Source organism: Sprattus sprattus, assembly GCF_963457725.1.
Source record: "Sprattus sprattus genome assembly, chromosome: 16".
NCBI classification, from domain to species: Eukaryota; Metazoa; Chordata; class Actinopteri; order Clupeiformes; family Clupeidae; genus Sprattus; species Sprattus sprattus.
This window is the reverse complement of record NC_137914.1, coordinates 23,849,716-23,871,423: the sequence shown is the minus strand read 5'-3', so window position 1 is coordinate 23,871,423 and position 21,708 is coordinate 23,849,716. Positions and strand designations below refer to the sequence as shown.

Here is a 21,708-nt window from a genome sequence, read left to right as displayed (position 1 = left end):
ACTCGGTCGCGTCGCATCGCAGCAGGACAAAGGAAAGAGGAAAATAAACTTACCGGAACGTGTAGTGGGCGAAAAGCTTGATGTTATGAATACATGTACATGTGTTACACAAAATACAAAGGTTGGCAATTCAATAGGCTACCAGTGGCGAAAAAGACAGATCACATGATGCAAAAGTTTGTTTATTGACACATATTTTAATGATGGCTACAGCTCTTTAAAACGATGTGTTGATGAGTTACATTATTCAAAGGTGAAAGGTAAACGGCGAGAGAAATTTCCAAGTGTACCTTCTCATCATGAGGGTATGTTGTCAGTGCTTGTAATACAATGGTGTTGGCAGCAAGTTAACTCCACCTTAATGTTATCTTTTGTATATGAGCAGACCGGGCTCATTCTATCAAACTCGCGCATGCCTCACGTCTGCAATTGATTGATTCACGTCAATATGAATGGATGACATGACTAACAAGTGGTGGAAATTGAATATTAAAGTATTTGTTTGGTGAATTAGCGGGTGCTCTCCAAAACAATCCCGGGTGATGTCTCCTGTGAGAATGGGATAGTCTCTCCATAAATTTGCGGTCCCTGTTTAAAGAGGGTTTGTAAAGGAGTTCATGTCTTCGGACCTCTTCTGTTATGTTTGTTCATAATCCACAAGAAAAGGCTTGTGAGACGGTCTTCAGGCTATTCATGATTAAGAAAAAAATTCTGGGTCTAAAAAAGAATAGTATGCTATGAAACCGGAAACGTGGGACTCATGAAAGGCTGTGGTTAGCAGGCCAATCACCGTCTTTGCGAGCTGCGTGGGGCCGGCTGAGGTTTGTAAAAGACCATAAGGATTGAACCAAAGCGGACTGGAGGGTCTCCTAGTTCGTCTTCTCTGATGAGTCCAATTTTCAGCTTTGCCCAACACATGGTTGTCTGATGGTTAGACGGAGACCTGGAGAGGCCTACAAGCCACAGAGTCTTGCACCTACTGTGAAATTGGACTCATCAGAGAAGACGAACTAGGAGACCCTCCAGTCGGCTTTGGTTCAATCCTTATGGTCTTTTACAAACCTCAGCCAGGCAAAGTACAACGTTGTCCCGGAAGAAAAACTTCCTTCCTTTTGCTCTGACAATGTTCCCCAACTCTGAGAAGTGTTTTTTCCAGCAGGGCAATGCTCCATGCCACACAGCCAGGCCAGTAAAGGTGTGGATGGAGTATCACCAGATCAGGACCCTGTCATGGCCAGCCCAATTTCGAGACCTGAATCCCATAAAAAAACCTCTGAAATGTGATCAAGAGGAAGATGGATGGTCACAAGCCATGAAAAGAAGCCGAGCTGCTTGAATTCTTGCGCCAGGAGTAGCATAAAGTCACCCAACGGCAATGTGAAAGACTGGTGGAGAGCATGCCAAGACACATGAAAGTTGTGATTTTAAATCAAGGTTATTCCACCAAATATTGATTTCTGAACTCTTCCTAAGTTAAAGCATTAGTATTGTGTAGTTTAAAAATGAATATGAGCTTGTTTTCTTTGCATTATTCGAGATCTGAAGACACTGCATCTTTTTTGCTATTTTGACCAATTGTCATTTTTCTGCAAATAAATGATCTAAATGACAATATTTTTATTTGAATTTTGGTAGGAATGTTGCCAGTAGGTTATAGAATAAAACAAAAATTTACATTTTACTTTAACACATACCAATAAATAGTAAAACCAGAGAAACTGATAATTTTGAAGTGGTCTCTTAATTTTTTCCACGGCTGTATATATCAGGCATGAGAATCACTCACCTTCACTGGCTTAATCTAAGATAGAGCATGTACACTTAATGAAAGACCTCTCAAAAGTTAGTAAAGGTAAACCCAGCTGTAACATGTAATTTGTACATTAGCAGTTTATGCTAAGCGAGTTCATGCTAAGCCAGTTCACGAACACTACCATTAACCATCATGCTGGATTAATTAAGTGACAGGGCTCGTAACAATTATGAGCAAGCTAAACTATAACAAACACATAATGACAAGGTAGGCTACAAAGTCAAACTTACATATAGGATACATGGACGCACACAACTTCGACAAAGTGCAACGTTCAACTAGAAAATGCATTTCCTGAAGGAAATACCAGTGCATGAAATGCAAAAGTTAAGAAAGGAAGAAGAAAAGAAAGAAGAGTGGAAGATGGAAAGAAGAGTGGAAGAAGGAAAGAAGAAAAGAAAGAAGAGTGAAGAAAGGGAAGAAGAGTGAAGAAAGGAAAGAAGAGTGAAAGAAGGAAAGAATAGTTGAAGAAAGAAAGAAGCGTGAAAGAAGGAAAGAAGAAAGTAAAGAAAAGTGAAAGAAGGAAAGAAGAGTGGAAGAAGAAAGGAAAGAAGAGTGAACAAGAGTGGCTCTGGATAAAGAGAAAAAGAGAGTGAAAATATTGAAAAACGGAGATAAAAATGGAGTGAAGAAGAGAGATTGAGTGTGAGAGAAAGTAGACTGAGAGGGATAGAGAGAAAGATGGAGAGATGGAGAGAAAAAAAAGTAGAGAATGGAAGGTGTCTTAATGTTCCTAGTTACAGTTAAATTGAGAGGGACAGAGAAGAGGTTCCTTGGAATAACAAGCCTACAGTGCATGAAATGCCCTGTATTGTTATTCCTAGGCTTCTTCTTCTTCTTATTACAGTGCATGAAATGCCCTGTATTGTTATTCCTAGGCTTCTTCTTCTTCTTCTTCTTCTTCTTCTTCTTCTTCTTATTCTTGTTACCTTTTTCTGCGATTAATTCAGCCCAAACCGCTTAACGTAGAAACTTCATTCAAACTTTGTCGTGTAGGTCTTGTAAAGGACATTTATGCTATGTATTTTTCACTTTTCTAAACTTTATACTTTTTAAGATATTAAATAAAAACGAATCGAAATTTTCCCATTGACTTACATTGGGCCATTATGACATCATAATAGGGTCTTTAAACTGGCTTGCACCTGTGCTTCACTGACAGCTGCGCCAAATCAAAGGAACCTCTTCTCTGTCCCTCTCAATTTAACTGTAACTAGGAACATTAAGACACCTTCCATTCTCTACTTTTTTTCTCTCCATCTCTCCATCTTTCTCTCTATCCCTCTCAGTCTACTTTCTCTCACACTCAATCTCTCTTCTTCACTCCATTTTTATCTCCTTTTTTCAATATTTTCACTCTCTTTTTCTCTTTCACTCTTCTTTCCTTCTTCCACTCATCTTTCCTTCTTCCACTCTTCTTTCCTTCTTTCACTTTTCTTTCCTTTCTTCACTCTCCTTTCTTCTTTCCTTCTTTCACTCTTCTTTCCTTTTCTTCTTTCCTTCTTCAACTATTATTTCCTTCTTTCACTCTTCTTTCCTTTCTTCACTCTTCTTTCTTTTCTTCTTCCACTCTTCTTTCCTTTCTTCACTCTTCTTTCTTTTCTTCTTTCCTTCTTTCACTCTTCTTTCCTTCATCCTCTCTTCTCTACTTTCTTCACTCTTCTATCCTTTCTTCTTTCCTTTCTTCACTCTTCTTTCTTTTCTTCTTCCACTCTTCTTTCCTTTCTTCACTCTTCTTTCTTTTCTTCTTTCCTTCTTTCACTCTTCTTTCCTTCATCCTCTCTTCTCTACTTTCTTCACTCTTCTATCCTTTCTTCTTTCCTTCTTTCACTCTTCTTTCCTTCATCCTCTCTTCTCTACTTTCTTCACTCTTCTATCCTTTCTTCTTTCCTTCTTTCACTCTTCTTTCTTTTCTTCTTCCTGTCCTAACTTTTGCATTTCATGCACTGGTATTTCCTTCAGGAAATGCATTTTCTAGTTCTTGTTACCTTTTTCTGCGATTAATTCAGCCCGAACCGCTTAACGTAGAAACTTCATTCAAACTTTGTCGCGTAGGTCTTGTAAACGACACTTATGCTATGTATTTTTCACTTTTCTAAACTTTATACTTTTTAAGATATTAAAGAAAAACAAATATAAATTTCTCCCATTGACTTACATTGGGCCATTATGACATCATAATAGGGTCTTTAAACTGGCTTGCACCTGTGCTTTACTGACACCTGTGCCAAATCCAAGGAACCTCTTCTCTCTCTGTCCCTCTCAATTTAACTGTAACTAGGAACATTAAGACACCATCCATTCTCAATTTTTTTTTCTCCATCTCTCCATCTTTCTCTCTCAGTCAACTTTCTCTCACACTCAATCTCTCTTCTTCACTCCATTTTTATCTCCTTTTTTCAATATTTTCACTCTCTCTTTATCTCTTCATCCAGAGCCACTCTTGTTCACTCTTCTTTCCTTTCTTATTTTCTTCTTCCATTTTTCTTTCCTTCTTCCACTCTTCTTGCCTTTCTTTTTTCTTTCATCCACTCTTCTTTCCTTCTTCCACTTTTCTTTCCTTTCTTCACTCTTCTTTCCTTCTTACACTCTTCTTTCCTTCTTTCACTCTTCTTTCTTTTCTTTTTTCCTTCATCCACTCTTCTTTCCTTCTTCCACTTTTCTTTCCTTTCTTCACTCTTCTTTCCTTCTTATACTCTTCTTTCCTTCTTTCACTCTTCTTTCTTTTCATCTTTCCTTCATCCACTCTTCTTTCCTTTCTTCTTTCCTTCTTTCACTCTTCTTTCCTTTCTTCTTTCCTTCTTCCACTCTTCTTTCCTTTCTTCACTCTTCTTTCCTTCTTCCACTCTTCTTTCCTTTCTTCTTTCACTCTTCTTTCTTTTCTTCTTCCTTTCTTAACCTTTGCATTTCATGCACTGGTATTTCCTTCAGGAAATGCATTTTCTAGTTATGTGAAAATATTCCCGAAGTTAACTGCCACGCCATCTAAATAAGCCGTGAGGAGAAATCAAAACACTATCACATGACCAACGCAATAACCAAATATGGTCATTTACCGAAACATGCTCTGTCTTGGCAATAATTACTATGGCCTTTTTAACAGATAGGCCTACTGAGCAATGACAGGTTGCAAGCATTCGATTGAGACAGCGTCTTTCCTCAGTAGAAGGAAAACATTCCGTAACGTTTTAGCTAGACCTCAGTTGCACCGGACCCAGATAATATGAACGTGTTCACCGTTCAAATTCATTATTTCTAATTAAGTTGCGTTCAGTTCATCGTTCTCGTTGAAATGAACATGTTCAATGAACGCGTTCATGCACAACACTCTATTTCCAAAGATACACGTGACATCATGTGTATAGTTTTGGGGAAAGTATTTTTAGAATGTAGAAACTGCTGGACACTACTATTTTGATATAAAAAAACAGAATCTTTTTTGTTGGCCCATCCAACAAATTAAAAAATACGTTTGATAATTTCACAAATATATTAATACATGTCGGCTACTTAAATACAATTACTTCTAAATACAAATACTGACGATTCCTGGTCCCACTCTCCTAAAACATCATTCGCTGACTCAAAGTTTGCCATTTTTATTTTATAAGGAGAGCAAGCAGTAAGGCCGCGAGGAATGAAACCAAACTGTACACGTATTCAAGTGAAACAACATCGCTCTTCCTTAGAGAGCGCTTGTCTTGGAGCAGCGCAAGCGCAGTTTAGCGCCACCCCGTAACAGCGGGCCTTGCACTCCATCGAGCTCGCAGGAGAAAACAAACTGCGTGGGTTACCTACTCGAGGCACCGCTACCACTTGAAGGACTCTCAGCAGTTGTCATATACGTCACCCACGAGGATTTCACGACTGAAAGGTAGATGGCATTTTATTTACTAATGAAGCACGCTAATCTCCGGTCTGGATATGGTCTATTCAGAAGTTTAAGTTTTTATTCGAAATCATTTTGCTAGTGATGATGGTTGTGTGGAAATGAAACTTGCTGAGAAGCATGCTTCCACTAATGATGCTATTACGATTTTCATGTTACAATGGGAAACAAAATCTCCTAAAATACGTTTTCCAGCAGCTTGCATGAAATGTAATTTTACTCTTTCTGTTTGTGCGTGGGGTGTACGTAACGTTCATTCTAGAAGATTCGGCGACTTTTCAGTTAAGTTAGTGTCCTGTGTTCGCTAACAGTTATTACGGTATCACGGTGCCTCTAGCAGCAGGCCGAGACAGAGGCCCCAGTTTAGCCAACGGTGACAGACAACCATTTCAGCCAATGAAATTGCTTAAATCACTAGCTGTCAGGGGGTTTGACCAATCAGCTTTCATGAAATCAGAAGCCCTCGCGGTTGAGAAGTGAACAATGTGAAGACTAGCATAAATAAACTAGCATAGCAGATGATTTGTCATGTAACACATAACAAAATGCATTTTTGTCCAAAAGCCTTCAGAAACGTCAGCACATGTGTGACTGTACGATAAATTAACAGACTATTTTAGAACCAGACAATGACTTTCAACGTGAAGTCAATATAGACTTAGCCCAATGTTAGCAGTCTGTTGCCGAAAACGTTGCACCCACGTTGCTGAGCTTGCAAGCAAATGTGGTGAGTTATCAAAATTACTCGCGCTTTCCACATGTTGTGCGGTATATACTCAAGTAGCAAGGCTTGGTATTTTTTTCCCACTGCGTACTGTAGCTACATCTTGTATTTAAAACTTCCGTCGGATATTGTCTTTGTAATCGGCTAACAATATTGACAAGGTAAACAACGAGGAGGAAGCGTATTGCGCGCCATTTGCGTCACGGCATATCTCCGATGCGTGCCATTGAACTCTATGCGTGGATCTTAAAGCGGGCGAAAAGTGAATTCTTTCATTAAAATCAAAAATATATGTTCTGTTTACATATAGCAGCGAACAAGAAAATGCATAGAATAGCTTAGAACGTGACTGTACACGAGAGTGGTGAAATAGTGAATACATCGTGAGTGCAAGCTAAATCTGATTGGATAAAACCGGAGTCAGTTATGAAACCATCGGCTTCGAAGATTCTCCAATGTCTGTTTTATGATGCACACGATTTATAACTTTTATGTATTGCTCCTTTGAAAATGTAAACGCAATATATGAAGCCTGCTCATGTATTTATTCAGAACAGTGCGACATATTATAGAAAATCAGAGCAAATACTGCTACGTTTAGTGGGCACTGAATTATGAACATTATAAGAAAGTAATAAGGCAAAGGTGTGTGTTATATCTTGTATAGATAATATATAGCCAATGTATCAAATATAGTCAGTTTGGTACATGCACAAGGATCTATACATCTAGTTAAAGTACTAGCCGTTCATTAGGTGAATAACTCAACTTCATTTTGGTCCTTTTGTGACACTTTTTACAGTTTACACTGGTAGTGGTGAATTGTAAGCTGTCCTCCCCATATCAACCCCCCCCCCCCCCCCCCCACACACACACACACACACACACACACCTCGTTTTGCTGGTCTGTAACTGGGGACTACAAGTGGAGGTTGTAATCAGATCAGATAGTAGCTTACAGGCATGATGCTGTTTACAATAACCTGACTGTACCACAAGTAGGTGCTGAAGAGTACAGCCAAGACATGGTGTTATAACCTGCTCATATGACACTGTCATAAACAGCCAAAGCTTAAATAAGGTCATTGAATGCTTAAACAATCATCCACTCATGAGCTCTTAGAGGGTTTTAAATGTTTAGCTGTTGTTGCAGTGTCTTAAGACCCTTAAGCATATGCATGTATTGACTGTTTTAATATAAGTTAAACATGTTCTCTGATTAATTGCTGTTGATAGAGCAGTGTATTCACATCAGGACCTACAACTCAACTTTTATCCTCTCATTTTCCTACGCTAGAACAACAGCTCGATTGATAACGTCCTTTAACATGGCGTGTTTTATCGTGCCCTGTGTTTTACTGGGTCCTGATGAATGCCCTGTCCTGCAGGTGGTGAATGTGAGCAGAATGACGAAGACGCCTCCACATAGACGAGGGATCACTTTCGAGGTGGGAGAGCAGCTGGAGGCTCGCGACAGCCTAAAGAACTGGTTAGTGATTTCCTCAAGCCCAACCCCCCCACCCACCCAGTCCTTCCTTCCGTTTGGAACAAAAAGCTATTTAAGCCTGCTCTGATGCAGCTGCCAATGCCCCGAGCCCAATTCATCCATTTTAAAACTGAGAGAAAGCATCATCTGTGTTAAGCCCTGGTTCAGACCTAATTGATATTTAAACAGTATTTTAGGCTGAAAATCAATCTTTTATGGGGTCCTGTTAGATGCTTTTGGTTATTTTATATTCAGAGTTGGCTCTCCATAAGATATCAATATAGTGGGCACTGGGCGTATATTGTCTCTTGTCATTTGTATTGTGGATACAATCTTTCTTCACTATGTGTTGCTGTAATGGTATAACAGAGAGTATGTCCTTCTCCACAGGTATGCAGCCAACATAGAGAAGATAGATTATGAAGATGAGAAAGTGCTGATTCACTACAAGCAGTGGAGCCATCGCTATGATGAGTGGTTTGATTGGAACAGCCCTTACCTGAGACCCATGGAACGGGTCCGGTTAAGGAGACAAGGCCTTCAGGAGAACCGTCAAGGAATGGTGAGTGTTATGTGATCAAGTTTACCCCTAAAGTATTTATAGGGCAGGATTTCTGAGACAAGTGAATTGACCAGGTGTGAGTACTGGGAACAGGACTGACTGACAGATTTACAGGAATTGAACATCTAGGTACAGGTCACACTGGCATTGAAATCCCATTCCTCCTGCTCAACACATTCAGTTTGAACTTAATGTTTTGGTCTGAAACTAAATGTATTGTGGTCTAAACGCTTATCCACTGGTTTTATGATAATGTGGAATATTCCCATGTGTCACGTTTGCACTGTATCAACAGTAGAACAGACTTGATCAGAATGTTTACTTTTGCAGGGTTTTCAAGTTAATCAGAAAGTTTTGGCCAGCTGGTCAGATTGTCGCTACTATCCAGCCAAGGTTCGCTCAGTTAACAAAGATGGTAAGCACCTGTAAAATGACAGTCTTCAGCCGTATGAGAATGCCTTAGTTGTTTGTAGCTATGAGTTGAAACAACTTCTTTGCCTGATGCGTACTGCCTTCATCCTAGGCTCCTACACGGTCAAGTTTTTTGATGGAGTGGTGAAGACTGTCAAGGGCATCAAAGTGAAACCTTTTCAAAAGGAGGTAAGAAGTTCTCAGTAGTTTGGTTAGTACTTAAGTAATATGTGTGCCTAGGAAAACCTGTATTTGACTAATATATTTTGCTTTACTACACAGAGAAATTCTGGAAGGTCCGGCCAGCAGGGGAGGAGGACAGCGCCGAATGGCAAAGACTGGAGACCCAAACCGAATGGAAGCGGGCGAATGAACGGATCCCGACACAGCACGTCTGACCATGATGGAGAGAGTGAGATGGACGATGATGAGGAGGACGTCAAGAGAATGAAGGACGATGGTATCAAACTGCTAAACGGAACCCAGAATAAGGAAGCAGAGAAGTTGTCCAACGGAGATGAAGAGATGCGGTTAGACGGCCAAGCCGAGGGACAGGATCCTGATGAGAAGATGGCAATGGTGAATGGAGATGGGCTCCACACGGAATCACCACAGGAGAAAAGTAAACGGCAGAGGGGCAGCGAAAAGACCGCCGAGGAGAAGGAGAAGGAGGAGATGAATGAGGAGACCTCAGGAGAAAACCCTGGACTAGCCAAAAGGACCAGGAGAAGCCTGACCGAAGGTAAACCAGCGCTGTCTGAATGTTAGTTTGAGAACAACCCTAAGCCTTTGTTGATGAAGGATTTCACAATGTCCATAACTTATTGGGAATCTGATATAGTTCCACAGCATAAATGTCTCACACCACAGAATATTGAACAGGTCAGAGAAAGCAAAGCCAGAGGTAGCCTCAGGGAAGCGTCAGTTGAATAGAAAGCAAACATGAAGAAACGAGAGACTGAACTGAGAAGGGAAAGCGTAGAGGCAATGCACTGCTGAAGTTAAGTAACCACTTTAGGTTCCGTTCACTGCCAAGCTAACATATGGGGCTAAGCAGAGTCATGCTGAGGCAATGGCTTCTCTTACTCGCAGAGAAAGAGGGCCAGAGCAAGGCCAGCGTCCCTGAGCTCAGGAAGAGGAGAACGTCCCTTGGACAGACCCAGCCTCCCAAGAGGAACAGGAGGGACACAAGCACAGGTCAACGATCTTGCTGACTCTCCTTCATTCACTTTGAATGAAACCATCAATCTAACTCTATGCCACTGTGTAACCTGCCCTCCAGGAAAGTTGCTTCTTTTCTGTGCTTTGCTTCATTTGGCACTGTTGTAGTCATGCAAAGTACAGCACACAGGCACAAGACGGGGACAAATACTTTTGTAATTGTTTTGTTCACAAAGGAGTATGTTGATGCATTTTTACATATTCATGACAATAGTATTCAAACATATTGTGCAACCATACAGTAAATGTTGTTTTTAGCCTATGGAAATAAGGGCTATTAAATGTTACTTTGAAAATTGAAGTCTAAAGTGATTTAAAACTCTCTTCCTCAGACCGAAGCTGTCGAGTCCAGAAACTAACCAGATCAGAGTCCGTCCCAGCAGGTTCGGAGGTAATCAGTAAAGAGCACAAAGGCCTAGTCAGCCCATCAGAGACCCCAAAGCCTGAGGCAGGGGCCGTGCCTGCACCTGATCTGGGTAGGTGTCCATGGACATAATTACCTGTAGCTTATCACCAGTGCTGTGTTCCATAGTTATAAAAACTAGTGCAGTGCCCGTAGGAATTATGCATTCTGTAGTGTCTGTAGCTGTTGGGTAGTGTAATAGCAAGACATATTTGCACATCGGAAAACCTCTCTCATTGCGTCAGTAGATGCATGAACGCATGGTCACTGGTCTAGGCTAACCAGCAACGTTGAATAGAAAGCTAACTCTTATACAAATACATCAAACTACAATATACTACTTAACCTGGTAATGAGAGTTGGTTACATGCCAGGCCCATACGCATCAGCTGGGGTAACATCTATGACGACGACTGTTCTATGACTATGACATCATTCACGTCGGTCCGCCCCTCTTTCTCTGAATTACTACACTACCCATAGTGCCTCACTACCCATAGTGCCTACGGCAAACGATAAAATACAAATATGTCGCGAACTATGAATTCAGAAATCTTCAAAATCAAGGATGCACAGGTTCATGACATGCGTAAGCTACATGCGAAATCTCATAACTAACGTAACTAACGTCAGGGAGATACGCCCTAGACAGACTGACAGACAGACAGACAGACAGACAGACACACACAGAGATTTCTGGATTTATAGATAGATGTGCAATTACATTTGTGATCTTGAATCCCTTATTATACCATTTCCACACAAGGCACACTTGTCATAGGAAGCCGTATCCAGTTGCTTGATGCAAAACACTTTGATTGACTTTTATTGTCTGATACTGATACGCCCCGACCTGTTGATGGCCATGACTCATGACGGAGTATGGCACCAGTGGTTACAGGAAGCTGTAGTTAATCTATCTATTTATACATGTATTGAATTCTTTCTGTTTAGCCACCCTCGTCAGACAACAAGTCCATCTACCGGCCACAAACAAATACAGCAGAGAACCACGTGCGTATAAGATTACACACGTCTATATGCTTCATACACACACATCCACTCAACACTAAATAACTACCATAAAGCTAACATTAAGACTTTCTAAATCTAATCACCTGTTCTTCTATGTTGTGTAGTGTATAGGGTCATTAAAAACCAGCCACCACCAATCCTGTCCATTGAGTTGGACCATAACCCCTTCAAGTGTAAAGTGGCGGGCTGCCTGAAGTCTTTCCGCAAGGCCTCCCTCCTGCACTACCACATGAAGTACTACCACGCTGAGAGCGAGCTCAGCCTACAGCGCAGCATCCAGACACGCGCGTCTGAGAAACAGGCTGTTGGCATGGAGACACCACGGCGACGGCGCACAGTCTCTTTACGTGAGTGTTTCTTCGCTTTGAGCCGCAGTGACGCCATTCCGAATGTTTACATTTTTTTGGTCCTCTGAGTGTTTCATGTTTTCATATCCATGTTAACCATATGTACAGGTTTCATATATTGTTCATGATTATTTATAGCATGCCTTGTTTCGCTGTGTCTGCAGACTCCCCTCTGAGTGACAGCAAGTCAGGCCACCCACTGTTGCCCCCTGTTGCCAACGGGGAGCACCGACAACGGTTGCCTAACAGCGAGAAGAGCAAGGAAAACCAGCAGATGAACCGCAAGTCAACTGATCCAGATGGCAATGCCATGGAAATAGGTTGAGCATATTACATTTACTTCAGTAGATACCTCCATGAAATACATTTGAGTTAACAACCGTGAAATATACTGTACTTTTTTGTGTCGTAGTAAATGTGTAATGAATGAATTGGGAACTCGTTTATGTGTTTTGAATTAGGCGAACATGAAAAGGAGAGGTTGAGAGAGAAAAGGCAGAAGGACTTCCTACGGATCAAATTGAAGAAAAAGAAGAAGAGGAAGAAGAGGATGATGAGGTCAAAGTCAGGTAAGGAACTGTGGATGATGTGTATGGTTTCTGCTGTATGCTCTGCTGCTTTCCTCCATCTTAGGCCCTCATAGGACCGGCTGCTTAGATGCTCAGATTTCCATTCATGTCCGCCTTGTCTTCTGCCTCTCAAGAACTGGTAGCTGAGTAGGACAGATAAGTCTGTTCCTATGAGTTTGAAAATGGATAGGTCTTAAAGAAGCGAGAGAGAATGGAGTTTTTGTCTAAAACTAGTGAGCTCCCTGGCAAAAAAAAAGCATGCCCACGCCGTGCCATCACCACCCGCAGCCAAGTTGGCACTGAAGCTTTCTAACAGGCTGACAGGCATGTTTTTGCGATACACAGAACGACATAGTTCATAGCCTGAATGCCAGGTGTGTTTATCTTTCACATGACCATATTCTCTAGAAAATCATTTGAAGAGGATGCCAAAAGTAGTTGCTCATTAAAACTGACTCTAAAAGTGGCAAACTGTTGCATTAAACATTAAGCATTAGTTTAGTTATTACATGTAGACATCAAACATAGAGTCTTGACTACTGCAGCTGCTATACATACAATTCAAATGCTTTATTTGGAGTTAGCATTTTCTGGCCAGAGTCCATTCCTTTCCTGGTTGTCTCTGAGATCTGTGGCTTAAACCTCCTCCTGTGTCTTACTAAAAGAACCCCAGTCATATGATGGCCTAAGTGAGCCATAGAGGCTCCTCCCAGCATTCTTTGTGTTAAGTGCACTAGTTGTTCTTTGTCTTCAGCAGCTGACCCTGTCTTTGTCGATTCGTAGAAATCAGAGCTGCAGCTCTGGCTTGGTTTGCACATCTCCTAATGCTTGTGCGCAATCTGCTTCCATCCCTGACAGACTATAGCAGCAGTGAGGAGAACATTGGCTTAAATGCTCCTCACTGCACTCTGAATTTGGCCCTCAAATTACCCCTCTCCCACAAACACAACAACTCGGAACCCCACACACAGACGATGCTCAATGGTGGGTACTGAGACGAGAAATGTTTTTACTTCTCCTTGTAACTGTTCCTGTTGTTGTAACCGCCTGTCTTTAGTTCTTCTGTCTGTGTGTCTCTAGTTTGGTCTCTCTTCTCCTCAACTTCTCAGAATTCATGTGTAGCCTCGTTCAACTCGGTCACTTCCTTGACCACTGCTTCTAACGTTGCATGTCTGTCTGTTTCCTGCTTTAAGCTTTGCAAATTCACAGACTTTGAAGTAATTGTGAGAATATCTGTGACTCCTGTAATGAACCATGTATTTGGCTGCCATTGTTCTAGGTGAAGACAGTGCCAGTGATTGGTCAACTGACAGCCCCACGTGGAGTGAGGACGAGCTGGAGGCGGAGCTTGACCTGACCACACCCCTCGCCGAGCAGGGTGTGGTTGTGGAGCCTCATGGAGCAGAGATTGTGCGCTGTGTGTGTGAGGTGCAGGAGGAGAACGACTTCATGATCCAGGTCTGGCGACATCTGTAGTATGAGCTCTATGCGCTCGTGTAGATCAACTAGTAGAACAAAAGCCAGACAGAAATGTACTGTAGGAATTTGACTTTGACAATATGGTCTGGTAAATGCGGTTCACAATGTTAAAGGTTGCAGGCTTTTGGAAATTTAAGTTATACTTAAATATAACTGAAATCAATGCTAAAGTGAAAAATTCACATAAAAGGGCTGTAAAACCTTTGTCCTCAGAGTAGTGCGTAATGTCGTGTGTGAAGTGTGTTTTTAAATGCAAACTCAAGATTGCATGTGCATAGCAAGTTGTTGTTGTTTCAGCTAGTAAGACTGTGGCCTCCTCTGACAGTCTTTTCTTTTGTGTGTGTGTGTGTGTGTGTGTGTGTTGTAGTGTGAGGAGTGTTTCTGCTGGCAGCATGGGACGTGTATGGGGCTCATGGAGGACAGTGTGCCTGACACATACTCCTGCTACATCTGCAGAGACCCCCCTGGTGAGTGTGCATCTGGTCGGGGGGAGAGGGGCGGTGCTTCATGGGCTCTGTGTTTTCTCAGGTGGTTGTTCATATGGGTTTTCTACTAGACTAGAGCTTGTGTTCTGTTGAGCTTCGTGACGGACATAAAAAGACAGCTAACAGACCAATGTTACGGACCTCAGTACTGTAATATAAATACCGTTACATATTTCTTGTAAATGCTTTGATTTGTAACTGAATCTCATATTCAGTCCAATGTTATTTACAGTTAGTAGGTTAACACTTTCATCACTGGGTACTCATGGGATTTAGTGGCACTGCGGAGAAACCAGATGCTAATTAAAAGAGCTAGTTAATTATATTTGTGATTTTCTGTGTGTGTTCATGCTGTGTGCAGCTCAGAGGCAGAGCCGGAGGTACTGGTACGACCGGGACTGGCTCAACTCTGGCCAGATGTACGGTCTGTCCTTCCTGGGCGAGAACTACTCCCACCAGAACGGCAAGAAGATCACAGCCACACACCAGCTGCTGGGGGACGTGCAGCGCGTCTTTGAGGTTCTGAGCGGCCTGCAGCTGAAGATGAGCATACTCCAGTGAGTGCCAGCTGCTTCCCTGTTGGAGCTAAACTTGCTCATTTGCTGGGGTGGTTCTGTCTTGAACATGGTCAGGGGATCAGTGGTTAAGAGGGTCATGTATTGAATTTAATTATAGATTTTTTGTGATGTGAAGTGGTTGTGGATGTGGTCAGTGAGTGTAGATGTAAATTGAAGTTGATTGTTATTTACAATGGCGGTCAAACCCTCGTTTTCCTCCCTTGTGTTTTGTGGATTTTGTTTCCCATGTTTGGCTCGAGTACATAGGGGTGTTCATTTTTTCAAGTGTTATGAGGGGGATCCTATTGTTGCTAAGCATTAACCCACACTCACCCTTCAGGGCCCAGGCACACCCTGACCTGAAGCTGTGGCGCCAGCCCTGGAGGCAGGCCGAGCACTCCAAGAAGAAGTTAGGGCCGTCGGAGCCAGAATCGGCCGCTCCCTCCCCGTCCCCGTCATCCACAGACCCCTACAACAGGACATCCGCCGACCCAGAGAGCCACGGAAGATGGGAAGCATCCTCCCAGGACAAGCCGGGTCTTGTGGCCTCCTTCCAGGACTCCTACATAAGCAGTGAACACTGCTACCAGAAGCCTCGCACCTACTACCCGGCTGTGGAGCAGCGCCTGGTGGTGGAGACGCGCGGTGGCTCGGAGCTAGAGGACAGCCTGCGCAGCACCGAGGACCTGCTGGAGTTGGAGCAGAGGTACGCCGGCGAGGCACTGGGCCGCGACTGGTCCAAGACTCAGATGGCCATCAGTGTAAAGGAAGAGGACGACAGCAATGCCAAAGTGAGTGTGCTTATAGACCCTTTCGTCGTTGGTAAACAATGCTCAGCGTTCTAGGTTGCGCACGCATTCTGGGGGCAAAATAAATGGCTTAAGTTCATACCTGCGTTCGCTTTATCCTAATGATCTCGGAAGTTACGTTAATAAATTGACATTAAGTTATGGAATCCAACTTCCCGATCCATATTCGATCACGGATTGGATAGTTGACCCATCAAAATGGACAGATATTTATACATACTTAATAGAAAAACCCAGTGTTTACACAAAAGATACATTACGATCATTCAAGTCACTCGATGCCTATAACTACGTTGTCTGCGGGCATGTCCACTCCAGGATATTAAGTACTGCGACCTCAATGATGATTTCTGCGTCCTAAAATCTGAGGTGCTACCAAGCCAATGACAAGGAACAAAGACAATAATGTATAAACCATGTGTTTTTATCAACAAACCCACCAACGCTACCGCTTCACGTTAAATTGCACATGCATGGCAGAGTAAGTCGACCTTATCATAAACGTTTCATCGTCAAGGTTTACGTGTAGGAACTACATAACCATTGCAACCAGGAGACACAACTGAAATGTTAGCGAATGAGGGGTGAGAAGCCCCCCCCCACCCCACCCCCCCCCCCCCCGCTAATACTTACACTCTTTTAAGTCTCCTGTACGTCCAAGCCCAAACCTATTCTTGAGGTTTTAAACATTTTCCAGGCTATTTGGCATCTAACAATAAAAGCCTTGTAACTCTTATTTATGCTACAATACAACTTATATTTGTTATGATAGCCACATTTAGTATACTCGTTTTTGTCTTGTACAATTTTTTTTATCTGACATTGCAGGCTATAGGGTCTTGTTGCAGCCATGCAGCAGCAGTGCTGTTAAAGATTGAGCTCTATGTTAGGATGGGGAGGACAGAGAGGGCATCTTGTACATCAGGAGCATGTAAAACAACACAAGCCTGCATACAGTGTGAAAAGCCAGACTATGGTAAAATGATTCACTGTGTCCAATGTGACAGCCACTTCCACTACGGCTGTGTGCAAATTTAAAGAAAGCCGTGAGAGAGGTAAAAAAGCATTATCTTAAGACAAGGTTCAAATACTTTTAATTTAATAAAGACAGTATAGTACATAGTCATTTATTTGTCTGAATATCATTTGTGGATTACATTTATCAGCAAACACAGTACATTTTATATCATTTGGAAACAACAGACTTGCAGAGATTTGTGAGGGCACCACACACATTCACTATATCATCTAGGAGGTCAACTTGTGACACTGGAATGACCGATTCTAAGATTTTAAAATTCTTCCACCGGCCACTAACTCTTTCTATGTGAATTCTTACAAGTGAAAGTTGTCTTGATGTGTCAACCTCATTAGCTGGTAGTTGTCTTTTTCCTTCGGTGAAATTTGGAATAAGCAGGGTGGCACCATACGTGGCAAGCTCTTCTCTAATTAAAAAGCCCCTATCAGCTAAAATGTCATCTGTAGGCTCCAAAATATCTAAAAATCCCATTGATTGGTAATCTTCTTGTCTGACACCCGGCCACCCGAACCTGGGGATAGAAAGGATATGGCCCCGGCGGGTGTAATGCCAACTAAATACTTAACTGTATTGTGGTGTTTATAGACCATGTCTGGGCCTGGGCAGTCAAGTTACTAGGTCTGTCAATAAAAATCTCTGTGCACTTTTGGGCATGTTCTTTAAAAGAGCAGTCTGACTTGGCCACTTTATAAGTGGTTTCAACACTTTAGCCATAGAAGGTAACCAGGTTCTGCATGATATTGTGCTGTTCGATACTTTAAACCTAAATGCTATGTCAGTGTTAGTGAGACCCAATATAGTTTCATAAGCACAATCAGTAGGTGATCTCCCAGGGTACGTATTTCAGTAAACTTTTCTACATTGCCTTTTAGTTTTTTCAATAACCAGTCAAAGATTATAGTAGTTATTCCTGTGAGGAAAAGAAACTGTACACTGTTATTTCTGACTGAGTGGTAAGAATACTTGTTGCTCTGAAGCTCTTCTATTAGCTTCTTGTTTTCATCTTGGATTTCACCAAACTCTTGGTGCAGGCTCACATAAGTCCTTTTTCCATCAGATTTTCAAGCGAATTAAATCTTAAAGCGAATTAATTTGTAGCGACATAAGAAGCGCCTAAACGGTTTTCCATCGACAGAATGATTGTAGCGAATTAAAATTGTGTCACAATGCCCCGTGTTAAAGCGCATTTTTCTGACCCTCTAGATGATTTTCCATCAACAATGTAGCGAAATAGAACCTTCTGGGACGGTTACAGCAGCGCAGGGAGGGACCGATGTTCGCGAGCCTAGGCTCTTTTTTGCTGCACTTCAATACGTACAGTGATTTAAATTAAACTTTCTTAACACTAATGTTGAACTCCATACTAGCCCGAATTCATATTTCACTCAACCAGGAGTGATGAGTAAGACTGAGGTCGATTCGTTGTCAGCGCAAGCTATTGCTTGATCACATACTTTTATAGATGTTTCCTGATCGAGTATAGCCTACTTCATACTAGTATTTATAATGGAGAACCGAATGGCCAGCCTACAATGTTTAATGGTAATATGTCAGCTGATCACAGCTATCATAGTATTGCGGCGAAGGATGAGGGCAAGAAGGATGGAACTGCTGAGCCTGGTCGAGGCCTGCCTGGCGTTACCTCGGCGCCCATCGCCGCAGATGTGGCAGCGACATCGCTCAAGTGCAGCGGCGGAGTTTGCGGGGGGGGGGGGGGGGGGGGGGGCAGGGGTGGCTGAAACGAGTAATCGCATTGGTTCAAAAATGTGTGGAATAATTAAGTCTGGAATGGTTTAATATCTCCGCTTTTAAATTGTCTGACTTAGGAAGTAAAATGCCAGACAGTTGTTTCTCGAATGGCTGTTCAAATATATGGGAAGATAATTTCATTTAAAGGCAAACGTTTGTCTGCCACTATGACAGGGGCATTGCACGTCCACGTTTCCAGTGCAACTCATATAGTTCACATCCTGCTTTTGAACCAGCGATCTCTCAGCAGGATCCCCTGAGGATACCATGCCACGGGACATAGCCAGACCGTAGCCTACCTTATGCTCATGAAGGCAGCATGACTCACTTCACCACCACACCACTAGGCTAGAGCCAACCGCATAATAGATCAATTTGACAGGTCATAAAGTCAGAAGAAGTCTTGTGCTTTTAGCTTAACGTGCTTTTGAGATAAATACATCTACAATAAATATGGTAGGACAATGGCTTTTTTCATTTCTGCCAGATGCATTTTCCTTGTGTTCAAGTTTAAGACGACGGCATGCATGTGTATGTCGTCTTCAAATTAGTTATTAGCCTGTTTGAGACTGTGATGGCAAGCGCCCTGCTCTGTTTGGTGGTGAGTAAGTGAGCCTCGCGAGCCTGCAGACAGACGGTGATAGCTTCCATAATCAGCTGCTGGATATAACAGTAGCTCCGCCAGCTATAACTAGCTAGTGAACTCTAGCTTACAATGTTTACCTACTCACTTGAGCTGCAAATCTCTACCATGCTACAGTATAATTAGCACCTATCTCGGCAGATATCTTTTAAATGTTTATTTTTGTGCCATATTTTAAATCTAAATTAGTTAATGTCTCTTCCTAAAACCCACTACTAGAGGACACTAGTTTAACTCTCGTTGTCAATGCGCATGCGCAACATTCTATATCGCTTCAACCGTTTTCCATTACTTTTATGTCGCTAGAACTTCCCCAAAACCACCTCTGCAGAGCGAATTAACTTAGTGCGACAAAATCGGCGTTAGAGCGATATAACCCTTTTTCCATCACATATGTCGCACTAACTTTTGATGCGCATTATCTTTTTGATGGAAAAAGGACTATTCAACCTGAATCTGTTCATACATGTGCCTCAGATTGTCATAATCTTTCTTTGGGCACATGGCATCCTCTTCCAATGGGGCTCATCTTCAACTGTAAGACATTAATGTGAAGACAGGAATTATAAGTTTTACTGACAACACATGTAAAACACAAATAATGAGTAGCACAAGTACATTTTACATGTTTGATTGAATTGAAAAGGGTGTTCTCACCAGGGCAAAGATCTGTAGTCAATAGGGAAGGAGATTTAACAGATCTCTCAGATAGCAGTTTATTCCTTTGAAAATCTGTAAGATTAGATTGCACATAATAGAGGTAACTACTGACTGCCATTTCTCTCAAAGCTTGCAATACAGAGCAGGCGATGTTACCTTGGATAGCTAGCTTTGATGCCATAAGTTAACATCACCTGCTCTAGGTTGCAGGCACTGTTGGCTGCTAACTTATCAAGAGCAAACATGCCTTACCTCTCCAATTTAGCTTCAGGTCTCTGGCGAAGGGACAATGTCGGAGCTTTCGTAGTTAATTGAGGCTTCTCCTAAGAGTAAATTAACTCAGACTCAACCCACGATCATTGTATGCATTGTATCATTGTATGAAATGAATAGATGAATGTACTATGAACTAGCTAACATTAACGGTTAGCTAACGTTAATGGTTAGATATCGTAGATATGGTTAGATAAGTTAACCTAAAATTGCAAGGCTAATATAAGTTAGATATGGATAACATTAGCTATCTAGGGAGCTGTTTTGGCCAACTAAGTTATCTCAGATTTAACTAACACAATTTCAAGTCAGCTAACATAAACAAAATTCACTTACCGGATATAAAATGTGACCCACATATGCGTGCATTTTTAATGATGTTTCCAGTCCAGTCCACTCGTTTTATAGCTTGAAGCCACAATCTACGCCTGTTTGCATTAAACAGTCTTTTCCCCGAAGGAATGCGGTAGAAATTGAGACCTTTTTTTTTTGTTGACCTGTTTTGGCATCCCACAACACAACAAGATGGCATTTTTTTAACGAAGAAACCGAGACGAAGAAATCCTTAGCTTTATCTCTCCAAAATCCTCTTGCACTGTCACTAACTATGGCTAAAATTGCCGCTTTTTTGCCTCCAGAATGTGTGCGCTTAACGTTTATGACGTAGGTCATAAAAGGGTCTATAGTTTATATAGATGCCTGTCATGTCTGTGGCTGTGTTCTTATGACAGACAAAATAACACAGAATAAACCATCCACTGATCTAAATAAAATACAAACGCCTGCTGGGATTGTGCTGTCAGGAGCTGGAGTGGAGTAGGAAGCTGCAGAACAGAGAGATGGAGGGGGGCGGAGAGCCTGAGGTGAAGGTGGAGGACTCGGAGGACAACGTCGACCCAGACCCTGACCTGGTGCTGCAGCAGCAGTGGCAGCTCAACCTGCTGGACCACATCGATGCCGTGCAGGACGAGGTCACCCACCGGATGGACCTCATCGAGAGGGAGCTGGATGGTAAGGGGTCTGATCCATTTCAGTCCATTTACCATTATTTTGATGAATGGCTAGTTATTTTTGTAATAAATCATTCACATTAGCTGCCCTTCTGAAATAAGAGAGATAGTGAAGAGTGCCTTGACAGACAAAACGTTTGAGAAAAGTACCATCTTGCTCTGTTACTTTGTTCTGTTTTGAAGCATTCTCTGGTTGTCATCTTCTCTGTAGTGCTGGAGAGCTGGCTGGATTTCACAGGCGAGCTGGAGCCCCCTGACCCGCTGGCCCGCCTACCTCAGCTCAAGCACCGCATCAAGGAGCTCCTGACCGACTTAGGCACCGTGCAGCAGATTGCAGTCTGTTCCTCGTCCACATGATGGCACCACACCTCACAGGGTGCCAATGGAGCACCCAAGAAAGCGGACTGGCACTCCACAGCTAATAATAATAATAATAATGATGAAAAATAATAACCACACAACGAAAGGCATCCATTTGCAGCCCTGCAGAGAATAGAAACAGTCCCTTGGGCTTTCTGTTGAGCAGAAATGTTAATGGGCAGAT

At 42.2% G+C, this 21,708-nt stretch overlaps 1 protein-coding gene across 2 annotated transcripts; it reads left to right on the top strand.

Annotated features, from left to right (window-relative positions):
* The first annotated feature begins 5,609 nt into the window (after positions 1–5,609).
* LOC308377357 (PHD finger protein 20-like) lies at positions 5,610–21,708 on the top strand. 2 transcript variants are annotated; one of them, XM_080853975.1, is made up of 18 exons: positions 5,610–5,687; positions 7,815–7,915; positions 8,303–8,474; positions 8,805–8,889; positions 8,998–9,074; positions 9,168–9,627; positions 10,439–10,582; positions 11,464–11,523; positions 11,649–11,891; positions 12,056–12,211; positions 12,353–12,460; positions 13,319–13,444; positions 13,740–13,918; positions 14,307–14,406; positions 14,786–14,981; positions 15,322–15,772; positions 20,958–21,165; positions 21,376–21,708. In XM_080853975.1, the coding sequence occupies exons 2-18, from the start codon at positions 7,833–7,835 to the stop codon at positions 21,519–21,521; spliced, it is 2,994 nt and encodes a 997-aa protein (XP_080710101.1). In that variant the 5' UTR covers positions 5,610–5,687; positions 7,815–7,832; the 3' UTR covers positions 21,522–21,708. The 2 variants fall into 2 exon arrangements, with proteins under 2 accessions (XP_080710101.1, XP_080710102.1); XM_080853976.1 differs by lacking the exon at positions 13,319–13,444.

Excerpts from the sequence above, each read along its gene's own strand:
- LOC308377357 (XM_080853975.1), top strand. The coding sequence starts at position 7,833 with ATGACGAAGACGCCTCCACATAGACGAGGGATCACTTTCGAGGTGGGA. Across the intron at positions 9,075-9,167 it reads TGAAACCTTTTCAAAAGGAG|AGAAATTCTGGAAGGTCCGG; the intron begins GTAAGAAGTTCT and ends TTTACTACACAG. Across the intron at positions 21,166-21,375 it reads CATCGAGAGGGAGCTGGATG|TGCTGGAGAGCTGGCTGGAT; the intron begins GTAAGGGGTCTG and ends TCTTCTCTGTAG.